Source organism: Trachypithecus francoisi, unplaced genomic scaffold (assembly GCF_009764315.1).
Source record: "Trachypithecus francoisi isolate TF-2019V2 unplaced genomic scaffold, Tfra_2.0 Lachesis_group4, whole genome shotgun sequence".
Taxonomy (NCBI): Eukaryota; Metazoa; Chordata; class Mammalia; order Primates; family Cercopithecidae; genus Trachypithecus; species Trachypithecus francoisi.
In genome coordinates, this window is record NW_022681469.1 from 150,556,090 (window position 1) to 150,574,204 (window position 18,115).

Genomic DNA, 18,115 nt, shown 5'->3' on the forward strand with positions numbered 1-18,115 from the left:
TGAAATGATATATAATATAACCAGCTATTCTGGGAAGCTGAGATCTTCTGCATGCCACATAGTTGACATCAATTTTTAAAATTCAGGTCAGGAGTAATCCAGCACTTTGGGAGGCCGAGGCGGGTGGATGACCTGAGGTCAGGAGTTCAAGACCAGCCTGGCCAACATGGCAAAACCCTGTCTCTATTAACCATACAAAAATTAGCCAGGTGTGGTGGCCTGCACCTGTAATCCCAGGTACTCAGGAGGCTGAGACAGGAGAATCACTTGAACCCAGGAGGTGGAGGTTGCAGTCAGCCAAGATTGCGCCACTGTACTACTCCAGCCCAGGTGACAGAGCAAGACTCTGTCTCAAAAAAGAGTGAACTGCTAGCAGATAGACAAACATTTAACAGTTCAATGCATAAAAAACATTACAATGACAGCAAAAAAACAAAACCAAGAAAAGGCAAATCGGACTCACGTGTCTCCAGTGCTAGATTTCTAGTAGACCACACTCTTCTCTTCCTATTCCTTCCCTAGATAAAAATGCAGAACAGGCCGGGCGCGGTGGCTCAAGCCTGTAATCCCAGCACTTTGGGAGGCCGAGACGGGCGGATCATGAGGTCAGGAGATCGAGACCATCCTGGCTAACACGGTGAAACCCCGTCTCTACTAAAAAATACAAAAAACTAGCCGGGCGAGGTGGCGGGCGCCTGTAGTCCCAGCTACTCGGGAGGCTGAGACAGGAGAATGGCGTAAACCCGGGAGGCGGAGCTTGCAGTGAGCTGAGATCTGGCCACTGCACTCCAGCCTGGGCGACAGAGCGAGACTCCGTCTCAAAAAAAAAAAAAAAAAAAAAAAAAATGCAGAACAAAGTTCTGACTACAGATTTCTTCAAGAAAGACCTGTGGATTCTGCAAGAGCAAGAGCCTAGAACGAGAGAATGAGGAAATGAACATCGTAGTCCACACACAAAACAGGAAAGAGGGAGACTGGCTTCACTCTCTCCTGGTACGACTGGCACAAAAACGGGTCAGAGGCAAAATTTCCTAAGACTGCTTCCTCTGCGAAATGCTTTACTCCTACCCCCTTTAATCACTGTAGAGTCAACATACTCTTTTCTATGGCTTCAATTCTGCAAGGTTCAGGTCTGACAGGAAATCACATATACCTGATTAGCAGGGTACAAAGGCAAGGGAGAGGGAAAGAGAATCTCTTGGGAGAACTAAATGCATAGACAAAGAAGCAGACTTGGGCGGGTGCAGTGGCTGACGCCTGTAATCCCAGTACTTTGGGAGGCCAAGGCAGACGGGCCACTTGAGGTCAGGAGTTCGAGACCAGCCTGGCCAACATGGTAAAACCCCATCTCTACTAAAAATACAAAATTAGCCTGCTGGTAACAGTGTGTGCCTGTAATCCCAGCTATTTGAAAGGCTGAGGCAGGAGAATTGCTTGAACCCAGCGGGTTCAGAGGCTGCAGTGAGCCAAGATCATACCATTTCACTCCAGCCTAAGAGACTCTGTCTCAAAAAAAAAAAAAAAAATTAGCCAGGTATGGTGGCACATGCCTGTGGTCCCAGCTACTCGAGAGGCTGAGGCAGGAGAACTGCTTAATAAACCCCGGAAGCAGAGTTTGCAGAGAGCCAAGATCGTGCCTCTGCACTCTAGCCTGGGTGATAGAGCGAGACTCCATCTCAAAATAAATAAATAAATAAACAAACAATAAATAAATATAATGAGGGGACAGAGACAACAGCCTTCCAAGATGAATCAGAGAAAGGATCTGCTGCCCAATTACAAGGGAGCAAAGACAACAGGGGTGTGTGTGTGTATATGTGTGTGTGTGTGTGTTGTGTGTCTCTGAGATAGGGTCTTGCTCTATTGCCCAGGCTGGAATACAGCCAAGCAATCATAGCTTACTGCATCCTAGAACTCCTGGGCTTAAGCAATTATCCTGCCTCAGCCTCCCGAGTAGCAGGGACTACAGATGCACACCACCATGCCCAGATAATTTTCATTTTTTGTAGAAACAGGGTCTCGCTATGTTGCCCAGGCTGACCTTGAACCCATGGCCTCAAGGGATCCTCCCACATCGGCCTCCCAAAGTGTTGAGATGACAGCTGTGAACCACCACACTGGGCCTGCAGTTCTTATAAACATATACTTACCATAAGACCCAGCAAGGCCGGGCACGGTGACTCATGCCTGTAATCCCAGCACTTTGGGAGGCCAAGGTGGGCGGATCACCTGATGTCAAAAGTTTGAAACCAGCCTGACCAACATGGTGAAATGCTGTCTCTACTAAAAATACAAAATTAGCTGGGCCACCATGCTGGTAATCCCAGCTACTAGGGAGACTGAGGCAGGACAACTGCTTGAACCCTGAAGGCGGAGGTTGCAGTGAGCTGAGATCGGGCCACTGCACTCTAGCCTGGGTAACAAGAGCGAAATTCTGTCTCAAAATAAATAAATAAATAAATAATTATACTGATGGAAAGGAGCCAGACACAAGAGCACATAGTGTATGGTTTCAGTTATATGAAACACTAGAGGCTGGGCACGGTGGCTCATGCCTGTAATCCCAGCACTTTGGGAGGCCAAGGTGGGTGGATCACGAGGTCAGGAGTTTGAGACCAGCCTGGCCAATATGGTGAAACCCCGTCTTTACTAAAAATACAAAAAAATTATCCAGGCGTGCTGGTGGGCGCCTGTAGTCCCAGCTACTCCGGAGGTTGAGGCAGGAGGATCTCTTGAACCCAGGAGGCAGAGGTTGCAGAGAGCTGAGATTGCACCATTGCACTCCAGCCTGGGTGACAGAGCGAGAATTGGTCTCAAAAAAAAAAAAAAAGAAGAAACACTAGAAAATACAAATGCTATAATGACAAAGATCAGATCAGTAGGGCTAGGAGTTGGGACAAGGGGCTGACTGGAAAGAGGCCCTAGGAAACTTATGGGTGATGGACATGTTATTGTGGTGATAATTACAAGCATGAATAAATTTGTCAAAATTCATCAAAATGTGCACTTAAAGAGTGCATTTTATTGCATTTAATTATATATCAATAAAACACTGGTTTTAAAAAAGTCTCTCATGGGAGGCTGGTCTAGGCAACCTTGAGGATCCCTTTAACCCTAGTCCAAGGATTTTTTTTTTTTTTTTTTTTTTTGAGGCGGAGTCTTGCTCTGTTGCCCAGGCTGGAGTGCAGTGGCCAGATCTCAGCTCACTGCAAGCTCCGCCTCCCGGGTTCCCGCCATTCTCCTGCCTCAGCCTCTCAAGTAGCTGGGACTACAGGCGCCCGCCACCTCGCCTGGCTAGTTTTTTGTATTTTTAGTAGAGACGGGGTTTCACTGTGTTCGCCAGGATGGTCTCGATCTCCTGACCTTGTGATCCGCCCATCTCGGCCTCCCAAAGTGCTGGGATTACAGGCTAGAGCCACCGCGCCTGGCTAGGATTTTCTAAAAAATAAAAAAGGCCGGGCGTGGTGGCTCACGCCTGTAATCCCAGCACCATTTGGGAGGCCAAGATGGGCTTTTCACAAGGTCAGGAGATCGGGACCATCCTGACTAACATGGTGAAACCCCGTCTCTACTAAAAATACAAAAAAAAATTAGTCGGGCGTGGTACCAGGCACCTGTAGTCCCAGCTACTCGGGAGGCTGAGGCAGGAGAATGGCATGAACCCAGGAGGCAGAGCTTGCAGTGAGTCAAGATCTCACCACTGCACTCTAGCCTGGGCAACAGAGCAAGACTCCGTTTCAAAAAAGAAAAAAGAAAAAAAAAAGGGTGGGCATGGGGACTCACACCTATAATCCCAGCACTTTGGGAGGCTGAGGAGGGAGGATCGCCTGAGCCCAAGAATTCCAGATCAGCCTGGGCAACATAGTGAAACGCCACCTCTACAAAAAATAAAATAAATGAGCCAGACATGGTGGTGCATACTTGTAGTCCCAGCTACTTGGGAGGCTGAGGCAGGAGGATCACTTGAGCTCAGGAGTTTGAGATTCCAATGAGCTATGATTGTACCACTGCACTCTAGCCTGGGTGACCAAGTGAGACCCTGTCTCTTAAAAAAAAAAAAGAAAAGAAAAGAAGGAAGGAAAGGAAGGCATATATTAAATCATTTGAACATTTTAAAAGTCCTGACTACTTTGTTTCACCAACATAAAAATGACAAGGCTATGGTCATGATATTGAAAACCTACCTGGCACTGTAATACAGAAATCTTGGATTTTATTATTTTCTTCCCTGATCCTCATTCCAATATCAGTCAATCAAATATTTAAAAAGTAATAATATGCAAATCATACATAAAGAAAATATAGTGGCCGGGTACAGTGGTCATGCTTGTAATCCCAGCTCTTTGGGAGGCAGAGGCGGGTGGATCGCTTGAGGCCAGGAGTTTGAGACCAGCCTGGCTAACATGGTGAAACCCTGTCTCTACTAAAAATACAAAAATTTAAAAATTAGTTGGGCATAGTGGCGCACACCCATCTACTCGGGAGGCTGAGGCAGGAGAATCCTTTGAACCCTGTAGGCGGAGGTTGGAGTGAGCCGAGATCACGCCACTGCACTCCAGCCTGGGCAACAGAATGAGACTCTGTCAAAAAAAAAAAAAAATTAAAAAAGAAAAGAAAATATAGTAAATATATTTAATGAATGAAGGCATGATTTATTTAATTCCCAACTTGACGTTGTATCATTATAACAATGTATCCGGTAAGTACTTATTTTAAAATTCTAATTCTAATGGGAAAGAAGACAAACTCAGACACTTCAACTCTGTTTGGGGATTGCCCCAATCTTGCACTGAGGTGCTCCTGTGTGCAAGGGATTGCATCATTGATTCATGCCGTTTGGCAACATGCGGCTGCTGTAAGATTAGGCAAGTGAAGTTACCCAAAACATAAATCAATGAAAAGCAAGCCTGAAGATTCTAGGAAATGATCTGCCTACGCGATTAAGAAGAAATGTAGACTCAGAGAGGAAGCCTGGAAAAGGAAAAGGAAAGTCGGCAAAATCAGAAAGTTGGGTGCAGGGAAGGCACAAGCCAGGACTCACGCTATGTCCTGGGCCTCCGGGGCTCCTTTCGGCTGCAGGGGGCCAGCGCCGGCTCCAACGCTCAGGCAAGCAGTTCCCAGGTAGGTGAACTGTGCACACTCAGGGCCTCCACTGAACGCTCTCTTGAAATCTGCTGATAAGCGGGGTGGCTTCTGATGAGTTCTGCAAGTGCTTCTGTAAACTGGAGACACCAGATCTCTGTTCTGCAAAACCGGGCTGGAAGGACGCTTTGGCCCCGCCCCAGGGGAGGGGCTCCCCGAACCAGCCCTCTCCTCCTCCGGGGCTCAGTGCCTGTAGTCCGGGAGGTGCACGGTGCGGAGTGAGCTTTTGCTTTTCCGCAAAGCCGCGCCCTGTGGCACCTCCGCTTTGCAGAGGAACAAAAAAGCTCCTGGACCTTCAGCAGCTGCTCCGCGCTGCCGCCACTACCACTTAGGATAAGGGTAGGTGAGGGAAGCAAGGGACCGCTGCACTGATTTTGCAATTAATAAAACCCCGTCGGGGAGCCTCTTTTGAAATCCACGTTTGGCATTATGCGCTTGCAGCACTGTAGGTCCCAAAAGAACTTCAAAGACTACTTATATTCTTTCTTCTTTTTTTTTTGAAATGGAGTCTCTCTCGGTCGCCTGGGCTGGAATGCAGTGGCACGATCTCAGTTTACTGCAAGCTCCGCCTCCCGGGTTCACGGCATTCTCCTGCCTCAGCCTCCCAAGTAGCTGGGACTACAGGTGCCCGCCACCACACCCAGCTAATTTTTTTGTATTTTTAGTAGAGACGGGGTTTCACCGTGTTAGCCAAGATGACCTCGTGATCCGCCCACCTCGGCCTCCCAAAGTGTTGGGATTACAGGCGTGAGCCACCACGCCCAGCCAAGACTACTTATATTCTCAATTAAAATGCAACCATGAGTAACAAAATGAGTCTTTGCACCTTGTTTTTATTTTATTTTTAATTTTTATTTATGTTTTTAAATAGAGTGGGGGGGGCTCCCATTCCTGGGCTCAAGCGATCCTCCCTCCTCAGCCTCCCAAAGTCTTGGGATTACAGGTGTGAGCTACCGCGCCTGGCCTATTTCTTTTTAAAATTTTTCTGGCCAGGCTGGGTGGCTCAAGCCTGTAATCCCAGCACTTTTGCAGGCTGCGGCAAGCAGATCATCTGAGGTCAGGCGTTCGAGACCAGCCTGGCCAGCATGGCAAAACTCCATCTCAAGCAAAAACACAAAATTAGCGGGGCATGGTGGTGCATGCCTGTAGTCCCAGCTACTTGAGAGGCTGAGGCAGAGAACTGCTTGACCCCGGGGAAGGAGGTTGCAGTGAGCCACGATCGTGCCACTGCACTACAGCCTGAGCAACAGAGTAAGACTTGTTTAAAAATATATATATAAATTCCATGTGTCACTTGCCCAGCTCCTTGTATGTTAACTACAACAAATAATGGGTGTTTCCCCAAACATTTACCACTAGAGTTAGCTGGCTAGAGCTGGGCATCGAGGTCCACTCTAAAACACAACCTGAAACCTCAAAGGCTGACAGTCTGCACTCCAGGCTCACTCTACGTTGCTTACCCACACAGAGGATGCAATCCCTGGGGTGGGACACTTGGTCACAGCATCTCTGCCCTTAGCTACAGGACCCTCCTCACCAAAACACAATTTTTTTTTTTTCCTGAGGCTGAGTCTCACTCTGTTTCCCAGGCTGGAGTGCAGTGGTGTGATCTCAGCTCACTGCAACCTCTGCCTCCTGGGTTCAAGCAAGTCTCCTGCCTCAACCTCCCCAGTAGCTGGGATTACAAGCGCACACCACCATGCCCAGCTAATTTTTGTGTTTTTAGTAGAGACTGGGTTTCACCATGTTGGCCAGGCTGGTCTCAAACTCCTGACCTCAAATGATCTGCCCACTGCAGCCTCCCAAAGTGCTGGGATTACGGGCATGAGCCACCATGCCCAGCCTGCTGTAGTTTTTTAAAAAGCGGAATAGGCTGGGCACACTGGCTCACGCCTGTAATCCCAGCACTTTCGGAGGCCGAGGCGGGTGGATCACCTGAGGTCAGGAGTTCAAGACCAGCCTGGCCAACAATTTGAAACCCTGTCTCTACTAAAAATATAAAAATTAGCCTGCCATGGTGGCGCCTGCCTGTAATCCCAGCTACTTGGGAGGCTGAGGCAGGTGAATCGCTTGAACCTGGGAGGCGGAGGTTGCAGTGAGGTGAGACCACACCACTGCACTCCAGCCTGGGCAACAGAGTGAGAATCCATCTCAAAAAAAACACACAAAAAACAAAAGCATAATAAAACAAAATGTTAAACACCAGATGTTTGTATCTAAGTGTAAGTGGTAACTGGGAATTTATTTTGAGGGGAAAAGAAACTCAAGTAAGTAAATGTGGAAGGCTAGAAGAGTTAACTTATGCTATTTATATTTCATAAATGTTTAATATTAAATATTCCTTAAAATATTAAATATTCTTAAAAATTTCAGATAAAATATTTATATTTACTAAAATCTGGCTGGGTGTGGTGGTGCATGCTTACAGTCCCAGCTACTTGGGAGGCTGAGGCGGGAGGATCATTTGAGCTCAGGATTTCAAGGTTACAGTATGCCATGATCATGCCACTGTTCTCCACCTTGGGTAACAGAGCAAGCCCTTGTCTCTGAAAAATTAATTAATTAAAATCTGTCACCTATTCATGGTCCTGGAATCAACCTCACATTCACACCTGTATTAATACTTGTGGGCATGACATGGCTGTATTGTAGACATTGTTTTGCTAGAGCACATCACATTAAAAATATATATAGTTGCCTAGAAGACACTAATGAGTGGTCACATATAACAACTAGGAGGTAATCTTGCCAGACAAAGCAAAACTGTGAAACAGATTAAAATATGCTTCATCAGGCTGGGCACAGTGGCTCACGCCTGTAATCCCAGCACTTTGGGAGGCCGAGACGGGACGGTCACCTGAGGTCACGAGTTCGAGACCAGCCTGGCCAACATGATGAAACCCCATCTCTACTAAAAATACAAAAAGTAGCCAGGTCTGGTGGCAGGCACCTGTAATCTCAGCTACTGGGGAGGCTGAGGCAGAAGAATCACTTGAACCCAGGAGCAGAGGTTGCAGTGAACCGAGATTACACCACTGCACTCTAGCCTGGGTGACAAAGCCAGTCTAAAAACACAAAAAGCAAAAAAAAAAAAAAAAAAAAAAAAAAAAGCTTCAATGCTCTTCTTACTGGAATAACAGCACAAGTGAACCAAATACAATACAGCATAATGAAAGCATAATTACTGGAATAATAGCACATGAGAACCAAATACAATACAGCATAATGAAGGTATAATAAAAATATTAGCAAATTATTTAGCAAAGTTTTAATCACAATTGGTTAGTCAAAAGTAATACAGGTCATACTACTGTTCCTAAAGGTTTTCTTTTTTTTTTCTTTTGAGACAGGGTCTCACTGTCACCTAGGCTGGAGTGCAGTGGCATGATCACAGCTCACTGAAGCTTCGAACTCCTGGGCTCAAGCAATCCTCCTGCCTCAGCCTTCTGAGCAGGTGGGACCACAGGTGTGTGCCACCATACCAGGCTGTTTTTTTTTATGTTTAGTAGAGACTGGGTCTCATTAGTCTCCAACTCCTGGGCTCAAGTCCAAGCGTGATCCACTTTACCCGGCTCTCAAAGATTTTCTATAGATCACATTTTTGTAAGCTAACAAGTTTTTGTTTTTTTTTTTGAGATGGAGTCTCGCTCTGTCACCCAGGCTGGAGTGCAGTAGCGTGATCTCAGCTCACTGCAACCTCTGCCTCTCGGGTTCAAGCGATTCTCCTGCCTCAGCCTCCCAAGTAGGTGGGATTACAAGCATGCACCACCATGCCTGGCTAATTTTTGTATTTTTAGTACAGATGGCGTTTCACCATGTTAGACAGGCTGGTCTTGAACCCCTGGCCTCAGGTGATTCACTCGCCTTAGCCTCCCAAAGTGCTGGGATTATAGGATTGAGTCACCGTGCCCAGCCACAAATTTTCTAATGGCTAATTATGTTAGAATCATGTACTCTTTTTAAAAGTCATTCAGTGCTAATAGCCTTCTAAAGTATAGTAAATTGAAACAAGCCCTCCAGAAACAATATGGTGTTATTCAGTAACACTGAACACAAGCAGTGGAGCGCAGTGGCTCACTCCTGTAATCCCAGCACTTTGGGAAGCCGAGGTGGGTGGATCACGAAGTCAGGAGATTGAGACCATCCTGGCCAACATGGTGAAATCCCGTCTTAAAAATATTAAAAAAAAAAAAATTAGCCGGGCGTGGTAGCAGGTGCCTGTAGTCCCAGCTACTCGGAGGCTGAGGCAGGAGAATGGCATGAACCCAAGAGGCGGAGCTGCAGTGAGCCAAGATCACGCCACTGCACTCCAGCCTGGGTGACAGAGTGAGACTCCATCTAAAAAACAAACAAACAAAAAACATTGAACACAAGCAATTTCTACGACCCAGCAATTCCACCTGAGGAAGACACTCAGGAGAAACTTGCATGATTAAGCTGGCTGGGTGTGGTGCCTCATGCTTCTAATCCTAGCACTTTGGGAGGCCTGGATGGGAGGATCCCTTGAGCCCAGGAGTTCAAGACCACCCTGGGCAACATATTGAGACCTAATCTGTACAAAAATAAACAAAATTACCTGGACGTGGTGGCACACATCTCGAATCCCAAGTACTTGCGAAGCTGAGGTGGGAGGATGACTTGAGCCTAGGAGCCTTAGGCTGCGCTAAGATCACGACACTGCACTCCAGCCTGGGTGACAGAGTGAGACTCCACCCCCCAAAAAAAGAAAAAAAAAAAAAAAGAGGCTGGGTGCAGCGGCTCATGCCTGTAATCACAGCACTTTGAGAGGCTGAGGCGGGCAGATCACCTGAGGTCAGGAATTTGAGACCAGCCTGACCAACATGGAGAAACCCTGTCTCCTCTAAAAATACAAAATTAGCTGGGTGTAGTGGCGCATACCTGTAATCCTAGCTACTCACGAGGCTGAGGCAAGAGAATCGCTTGAACCCGGGAGGCAGAGGTTGTGGTGACCCGGAATTATGCCATTGCACACCTGCCTGGGCAACAAGAACAAAACTCTGTCTCAAAAAAAAACAGGCCGGGCACGGTGGCTCACGCCTGTAATCCCAGCACTTTGGGAGGCCGAGACGGGCAGATCACGAGGTCAGGAGATCGAGATCATCCTGACTAACACTGTGAAACCCCGTCTCTACTAAAATACAAAAAAATTAGCCGGGCGTGGTGGCAGGCGCCTGTAGTCCCAGCTACTCCAGGGGCTGAGGCAGAATGGCGTGAACCCGGGAGGCAGAGCTTGCGGTGAGCCGAGATTGCGCCACTGCACTCCAGCCTGGCGACAGAGTGAGACTCCGTCTCAAAAAACAAAACAAAACAAAACAAAACAAAACAAAAAAAACCCTGACACTTGTATGATTGGAGGAGCCACATATATAAGAATTTTCACAGCAGTACTGTGAACATTCTCAGTTACTGTGATACTCCAATAGCCACTGGAAACTTTAAAAAGAGACTATCATTTAATGTCATAAATGATAACTTACAACATAAAATTCAGGACAGTAGTTACTTCTGAAAGTAAGAAAGGAAATGAGACTGAGAAAAGGTATGTAGAGTTAATAATGGTATTATAATAATAATGTTCCTTTAAGTAGGATGGTAGGTATACAGATGCTTTTTATATCTGTGTGTGTAAAATACGTGCTAACAAATGTAATATTTCTTATCAATACATTAAATACCAATACACTGCCAGCCAGGCGCAGTGGCTCACGCCTGTAATCCCAGCACTTTGGAAGGCCGAGGCAGGGCAGATCACAATGTCAGGAGATGGACACCATCCTGGCCAACATGGTGAAACCCCATCTCTACCAAAAAAAATTAGCCAGGCGTGGTGGCATGTGCCTGTAATCCCACCTACTCGGGAGGCTGAAGCAGGGGAATCGTGTGAACCCAGGAAGCAGAGGTTGCAGTAAGCCAAGATTGCACCACTGCACTCCAGCCTGGCGACAGGGAAAGATGCCGTCTCAAAAAAAAAAAACCAATACATTAAAATAATATAAATGTCTTGAAAGAGCACAGTGAACACAGTTTGAAATGTGATTTAATATAAACGTTATCATTCAAAATAAGTCATGCCATGGAAATATGCCCATGTCACATGAATAAAGGAAGTTGTAGAACATATCTATCATTTGAGACCCCATTTTTGAACAAAGAAATCTCTATGTGTGTCTATATCCAGGTATGGTATATGGTTATATATCTATGTCTATATATCTATATAAAAAAGGAAACATTATTCATTTGTTTATTTTTATTTTTTTGAGATAGGGTCTGGCTCTGTCACTGTCCAGGCTGGAGTTCAGTGGTGCAATCTGAACTCACTACAATCTCTGCCTTCTGGGTTCAAGCGCTGGGATTTTGGTGTGAGTTATCTTTATAATGGAAAAAGTGGGAGAAATTTATATTACAAAGCGATGATTATATATAAGAACTGTGACAATATTTGACCGAATCTTCCCCTTCCTCCTCCTAGAAATTATGCAAAGTGATAGGGAGATATGGTGGTGGGGGGGAATGAGGAAGAAATCCCATATTCAACAAAACTAGGAGACAAAAAGTCACTGGAGACTCCAAGACCTGCACAAGGGCTACCAAAGTTACATGGGAGGAAGCAGATGCAGATCCCAGAAAACACCAGCAAAAATAGACTCTCTGAAGATGAGCCGTTCATGCCACAGTGCAAAAATGTGTTGTTTGAAACAAGCAGAGCAGAGCAGGGATAAAAAGAACTGAGAGCAAGGCTCAATCAAGCAGAAAGGGAGTTGAAACCCTTGTAAGCCAAGGGGTGAAGATGCCCAAGGGGTGTAACCCAAGGGCATCTCTCCTGGTCTGAACATCTTATGGGCAGAGTTAAGGTCCGAACACCCAGCTCACCTTCCTAGGGAGGGCGTGGGAAAAGAATCAGCCTTCCAAGTAAATTCAATGTGTGTCTCTAACATTCTGTTTTGGCCAGCATGGAAATTCACGCCTGTAATCCAAACACTTTGGGAGGCCAAGGCGAGAGGATTGCTTGAGCCCAGGAATGCAAGACCAGCCTGGTTATCACAGCAAGACTTTTTTTTTTTTTTTTTTTTTGAGACAGAATCTTTCTGTGGCCCAGGCTGGAGTACAGTGGCACAATCTCAGCTCACTGCAACCTTTGCCTCCCGGATTCAAGCAATTCTCCTGCCTCAGCCTCCTGAATAGCTGGGACCACAGGCGCCTGCCACCATGCCCAGCTAATTTTTGTATTTTTAGTAGAGACAGGGTTTCACCATGTTGGCCAGGATGATCTTGATCTCTTGACCTTGTGATCTGCCCGCCTCGGCCTCCCAAAGTGCTGGGATTACAGGTGTGAGCCACGTAGTCTGGCCTGGAGACAATGTCTTTAAAGAGGTGATTATGTTAAAATGAGGTCTTCAGAGTGAGCCCTAATCGAATCTGACCGGTGTCTTTGTAAGAAGAGAAAATTTGGACATGGAGAGACATCAGAAGCATGTGAGTGCGCTGGGCACAGTGGCTCATGCCTGCAATCCCAACACTTTGGGAGGCTGAGGTAGACAGATCACTTGAGGCCAGGAGTTCAAGACTAGCTGGGGCAACACGACAAAACACTGTCTCTAATAAAAATACAAAAATTAGTCCGGTGTGGTAGTGCATGCCTGTAATCCCAGCTACTCATGAGGCTGAGGCAGGAGAACTGCTTCAACTGGGAGGCAGAGGTTGCAGTCAGCTGAGATTGTGCCACACTGCACTCCAGCCTGGCGACAGAGTGAGACTCTGTCTCAAAAAAAAAAGATCTGGGCTGGGCACAGTGGCTTATGCCTGTAATCCCAGCACTTTGGGAGGCTGAGGCCGGTGGATCACCTGAGGTCAGGAGTTCGAGACAAGCCTGGCCAACAGGGTGAAACCTCGTCTTTACTAAAACTACAAAAATTAGCAGGGTGTGGTGTTGTGCACCTATAATCCCAGCTACTTGGGAGGCTGAAGCAGGAGAATTGCTTGAACCCAGGAGGTGGAGGTTACAGTGAGCCAAGATCCCTGCACTCCAGCCTGGGTAACAGAGCAAGATTCTGTCTCAAAAAACAAACAAACAAACAAACAAACAAAACTGTCTGAAAAAAACTTAATGAATTATTTCCAAGAAGGAAAAACAAAAATACAAGTATAGAGATTCATGGAAAAGATGACAAAATAAGACAAGACAAAAGTGATAAAATCCAGGAAAGAAACAGAAGGGAGCCAGGGACCTGTAATCTCAGCAGTCTGGGAGGCCAAAGCAGAAGGATTGCTTGAGGCCAGGAGTTCAAGACCAGCATAGGCAACAAAGTGAAGCACTGTCTCTACAAAACATCAAAAAATCATCCAGGCATGGTGACAAGTGCTTGTGGTCCCAGCTACACAGGAGGCTGAGGTAGGAGTAAAGCTTGAGCCCAGGAGGTTGAGGCTGCAGTTCATGCAGTTCATGAGACATGTTCATGCCACTGCACTCCAGCTTGGGCGACAGAATGGGACCCTGTCTCGAAAGGAAAAAAAAAAGGATGTAGAAGGAAAAAACATAACTATCACACTGGGCATGGTGGCATGTGGCTCTAATGCCAACTACTCAGGAGGCTGAGGCAGGAGGATCACTTGAGCACAGGAGTTCAAATCCGGCCTAGGAAACATATTGAGACACCATCTCCAAAAAACAGGTAAAATAACCATTACAGAAGTGAAGATGAAGCTAAAAGGAGCAAAAATAAAAGCGGACACTATGAAAAATATACTAACCAATATGGATGATAAAAATGAGAAAAGCTGGCCGGGTGCGGTGGCTCAAGCCTGTAATCCCAGCACTTTGGGAGGCCGAGACGGGTGGATCACGAGGTCAGGAGATCGAGACCATCCTGGCTAACACGGTGAAACCCTGTCTCTACTAAAAAATACAAAAAACTAGCCGGGCGAGGTGGCAGGCGCCTGTAGTCCCAGCTACTCGGGAGGCTGAGGCAGGAGAATGGCGTGAACCTGGGAGGCAGAGCTTGCAGTGAGCTGAGATCCGGCCACTGCGCTCCAGCCTGGGTGACAGAGCCAGACTCCGTCTCAAAAAAAAAAAAAAAAAAAAAATGAGAAAAGCAAACAGTATAAACGAAAGGAATTAAATGAAATTAGAGAAAAAATGATAGTTGGCCAGGTGCAGTGGCTCACGCTTGTAATCCTAGCACTTTGGGAGGCCAAGGTGGGTGGATCACCTGAGGTCGGGAGTTCAAGACCAGCCTGGCCAACAAGACCAACCCTGTCTCTACAAAAAATACAAAAATTAGCCAGGTGAGGTGGTGCACACCTGTAGTCCCAGCTACTTGGGAGGCTGAGGCATGAGAATTGCTTGAACTCGGGAGGGGGAGGTTGTAGTGAGCTGAGATGGCACCACTGCACTCCAGCCTGGGCGATAAAGTGAGACTCTATCTCAAAAAAAAATATATATATATATATACACACACACACACACACACACACACATATATGTATATATATAGCTATAGAAGACAGACCAAAGACAGCCAACATGCACAATTGAAATTTCCAATGAAGATAACCAAAACGTCAGAACAAATAAGTATTTAACTGGGTGTGCTGACTTGAACCTGTAGTCCCAGCTATTAGGTAGGCTGAGGTAGGAGGATCATATGAGGCCAGGAGTTCAAGGCCAGCCTCAGCAACAGACTAAGACTCCCCATCTCTAAAAATAAATAAATATTTAAAGATATACAGGTCAGGCATGGTGACTCATGCCTGTAATCCTAGTACTTTGGGAGGCCAAAGTAGGAGGATCACTGGAGGTCAGGAGTTCGAGACCAGCCTGGGCAACATGAGACACCCCCCCCCCACCCACCCACCCCCTGTCTCTACAAAAAAAACAATTCACTGGGCATGGTGGCACACACCTGTTGGGAGGCTAAGGTTGGAGGATGGCTTGGGCCCCAGGGTGGAAGCTGCAGTGAGCTGTGATCGTGACACTGCACTCCAGCCTGAACAACAGAGCAAGACCCTGTCTCAAAAAAATAAATGAATAAAGTATGAGCCAGTGATGTTTTGTTTTAAAACAAGCCAAGCCATCATTCACACACAAAGGCTACAAATGATAGTTTTGAACATACAGGAATTCTGGGGATATTTTTCCCATGGGAATATTTTTCTTTTTTTGAGACAGAGTTTCGTCTTGTTGCCCAGGCTGGAGTGCAATGGCGTGATCTTGGCGCACCGCAACTTCTGCCTCCTAGGTTCAAGCGATTCTCCTGCCTCAGCCCCCCACGTAGCTGGGAATACAGGCATGTGCCACCACGCCTGGCTATTTTTGTATTTTTAGTAGAGACAGGGTTTCTCCATGTTGGTCAGGCTGGTCTCGAACTCCCAACCTCAGGTGGTCTGCCCACCTTGGCCTCACAAAGTGCTGGGATTACAGGCATGGGCCACTGTGCCCGGCCTCCCATGGGAATGTTTTTCTTGAGGAAACTGCTAATGAATAAACATTACTCACCAATGGATAGCAAAGAGAACTTTGGCAAAGGGACAAGCAGGAGCATTGAGTGTATGTAACTACAAAACTAAGACTAAACAAACCCAGGTTTTGGGGAGAAAAAACAGAATGTAAATGTTATCTACTCTGACAATATAGAAATGATGCAATAGAAAAATCAGGAGGACAAAGATTATGGAATAAGTGAAGTAGGGTGAGTTTTTGCTGGCTGTTTCAGAGAGTTAAAAGATATTACTTAAATCACATTTAATTAACAGTATAAGAAAAATACGAAGACACACAACATCATTGGCTAAAATCAGACAATAGGTCAGTCACTGTGGCTCACATCTGTAATCCCAGCACTTTGGGAGGCTGAGGCAGAAGGATCACCTGAGACTAGCTACTTGGGAGGCTGAGGTGAGAGGACCACTTGAGCCCAGGATTTCAAGGCTGCAGTGAGCTAATGATTGTGCCACTGAACTTTATTTAGCCTAGGTGACACAGTGAGACTCCATGTCAAAAAAAAAAGGGCCAGGTGTGGTGACTCATGCTTATAATCCAGGCAGGCAGATCACTTGAGGTTGGGAGTTCGAGACCAGCCTAACCAACATGGAGAAACACCATCTCTACTAAAAATACAAAATTAGCTTGGCATGGTGGTGCATGCCTGTAATCCCAGCTACTCAGGAGGCTAAGGCAGGGCAACGCTTGAACCCGGTAGGTGGAGGTTGCAGCGAGCTGAGATGGCGCCATTGCACTCCAGCCTGGGCAACAAGAGTGAAACTCTGTTTCAAAAAAAAAAAAAAGAATTCTTGAATCCATACTGATACAAATTCATTCACTCATTCACTCATTCATGGAGGAGAAGGGAAAGTTCTTCCTTACAGCAGAATTCCAACCGATAAGTGTAAAATGAATGATGAAAGCAGAAAATTGGCCAGGTGTAGTGGCTCACTTCTGAATCCTACCTAGCAATTTGGTAGGCCAAAGTGGGAGGATGGCTTGAGGCAGGAATTCAAGACCAGCCTAAGCAACACAGCTTTTCGGAGACCTTGTCTCTGAAAAAAAATTAGCCAGGCACGATGGTGTATCACTTGAGCCCAGGAGGCTGAGGTTGCAGTAAGCAGTGACTGCGCCACTGCACTCCAGCCTGGGCACCAGAATGAGACCCTATCTCAAAAATATATATGAAATAAAAATGAATAGAAAATTACCACTTGCAAACTGTTAGGTTTGAGATTTGATTTTACCCTACTTACAAACTAATACATTAGCCTCTTGCTTGTTTTATGGATGTGGCCTAAGAAACAAGACTCCTGGCCAAGCACGGTGGCTCATGCCTATAATCCCAGGACTTTGGGAGGCTGAGGCAGGTGGATCATGAGGTCAGGAGATCGAGACCATCCTGGTCAACATGGTGAAATCCTGTCTCTACTGAAAATACAAAATTAGCCGGGTGTGGTGGTGCGTGCCTGTAGTCCCAGCTACTCAGGAGGCTGAGGCAAGGAGAATCACTTAAACCCAGGAGGCAGAAGCTGCAGTGAGCCAAGATCGTGCCCTTGCACTGTGGCCTGGGTGACAGAGCAAGACTCTGTCTCAAAAAAAAAAAAAAAGAAAGAAACAAGTCTCCTGTCTCAGAGACAAAGAACTTTATTGCTTACAGAACAGCAAGCAGCACAGGCAGTAGGATAATTGCATCATTTTCCTTTTCCCTCCAACTTCCACGGGGTAACACGACATGACCCAGATGGATGCCTCAAAGACGGTGGGTTTGGATCACAGCTAAGGAACACTCAGCTCGGGGAATCTACTATTTTTGTTTTTGTTTATTGTTTTTTATTTTTTATTTTTTAGAGATAGAGTTTCGCTCTTGTTGCCCAGGCTGGAATGCAATGGCGCTATTTTGGCTCACCGCAACCTCTGCTTCCTGGGTTCAAGCTATTCTCCTGCCTCAGCCTCCCCAGTAGCTGGGATTACAGGCATGTGCCATCACACCTGGCTCACTGTGTATTTCTTTAGTAGACACGGGTTTTCTCCATGTTGGTCAGGCTGGTGTTGAACTCCCGACCTCAGGTGATCTGCCCACCTCGTTTATTGTTTTATTTTTGTAGAGATGGGGTCTTACTGTGTTGGTTGGTCTCGAACTCCTGGCCTCAAAGGATCCTCCACCTTCGCCTTCCAAAGTTCTGGGATGGCTGGGCGCAGTGGCTCACACCTGTAATCCCAGCACTTTGGGAGGCCGAGGGGGGCAAATCACCTGAAGTCAAGAGTTTGAGACCAGCCTGGCCAACATGGTGAAGCCCTGTCTCTACAAAAATACAAAAATTAGCCAGGTGTGGTGGCAGGTACCTGTAGTCCCAGCTACTCAAGAGGATGAGGCAGGAGAATCACTTGAACCCAGAAGGTGGAGGCTGCAGTGAGCCAATATCGCACCACTGCCTGGGCAACAGAGTGAGCAGAGTGAGACTCCACCTC

At 46.5% G+C, this 18,115-nt stretch overlaps 1 protein-coding gene across 6 annotated transcripts in view; it reads right to left on the reverse strand.

Moving 5' to 3' along the window:
* The window catches only part of PSPH (phosphoserine phosphatase), a 45,513-nt gene that overhangs the window by 22,063 nt on the left and 5,335 nt on the right, over nt 1-18,115 (reverse strand). For 3 of the 6 annotated variants that reach the window (XM_033194545.1, XM_033194543.1, XM_033194544.1), the window contains exon 2: nt 5,042-5,222. In XM_033194545.1, the coding sequence (XP_033050436.1) occupies nt 5,042-5,222 (181 nt within the window). Of the gene's footprint in view, nt 1-463; nt 539-855; nt 913-5,041; nt 5,333-18,115 lie in introns of all 6 variants that reach the window. The other 3 variants (XM_033194547.1, XM_033194548.1, XM_033194549.1) reach the window with 3 other exon arrangements.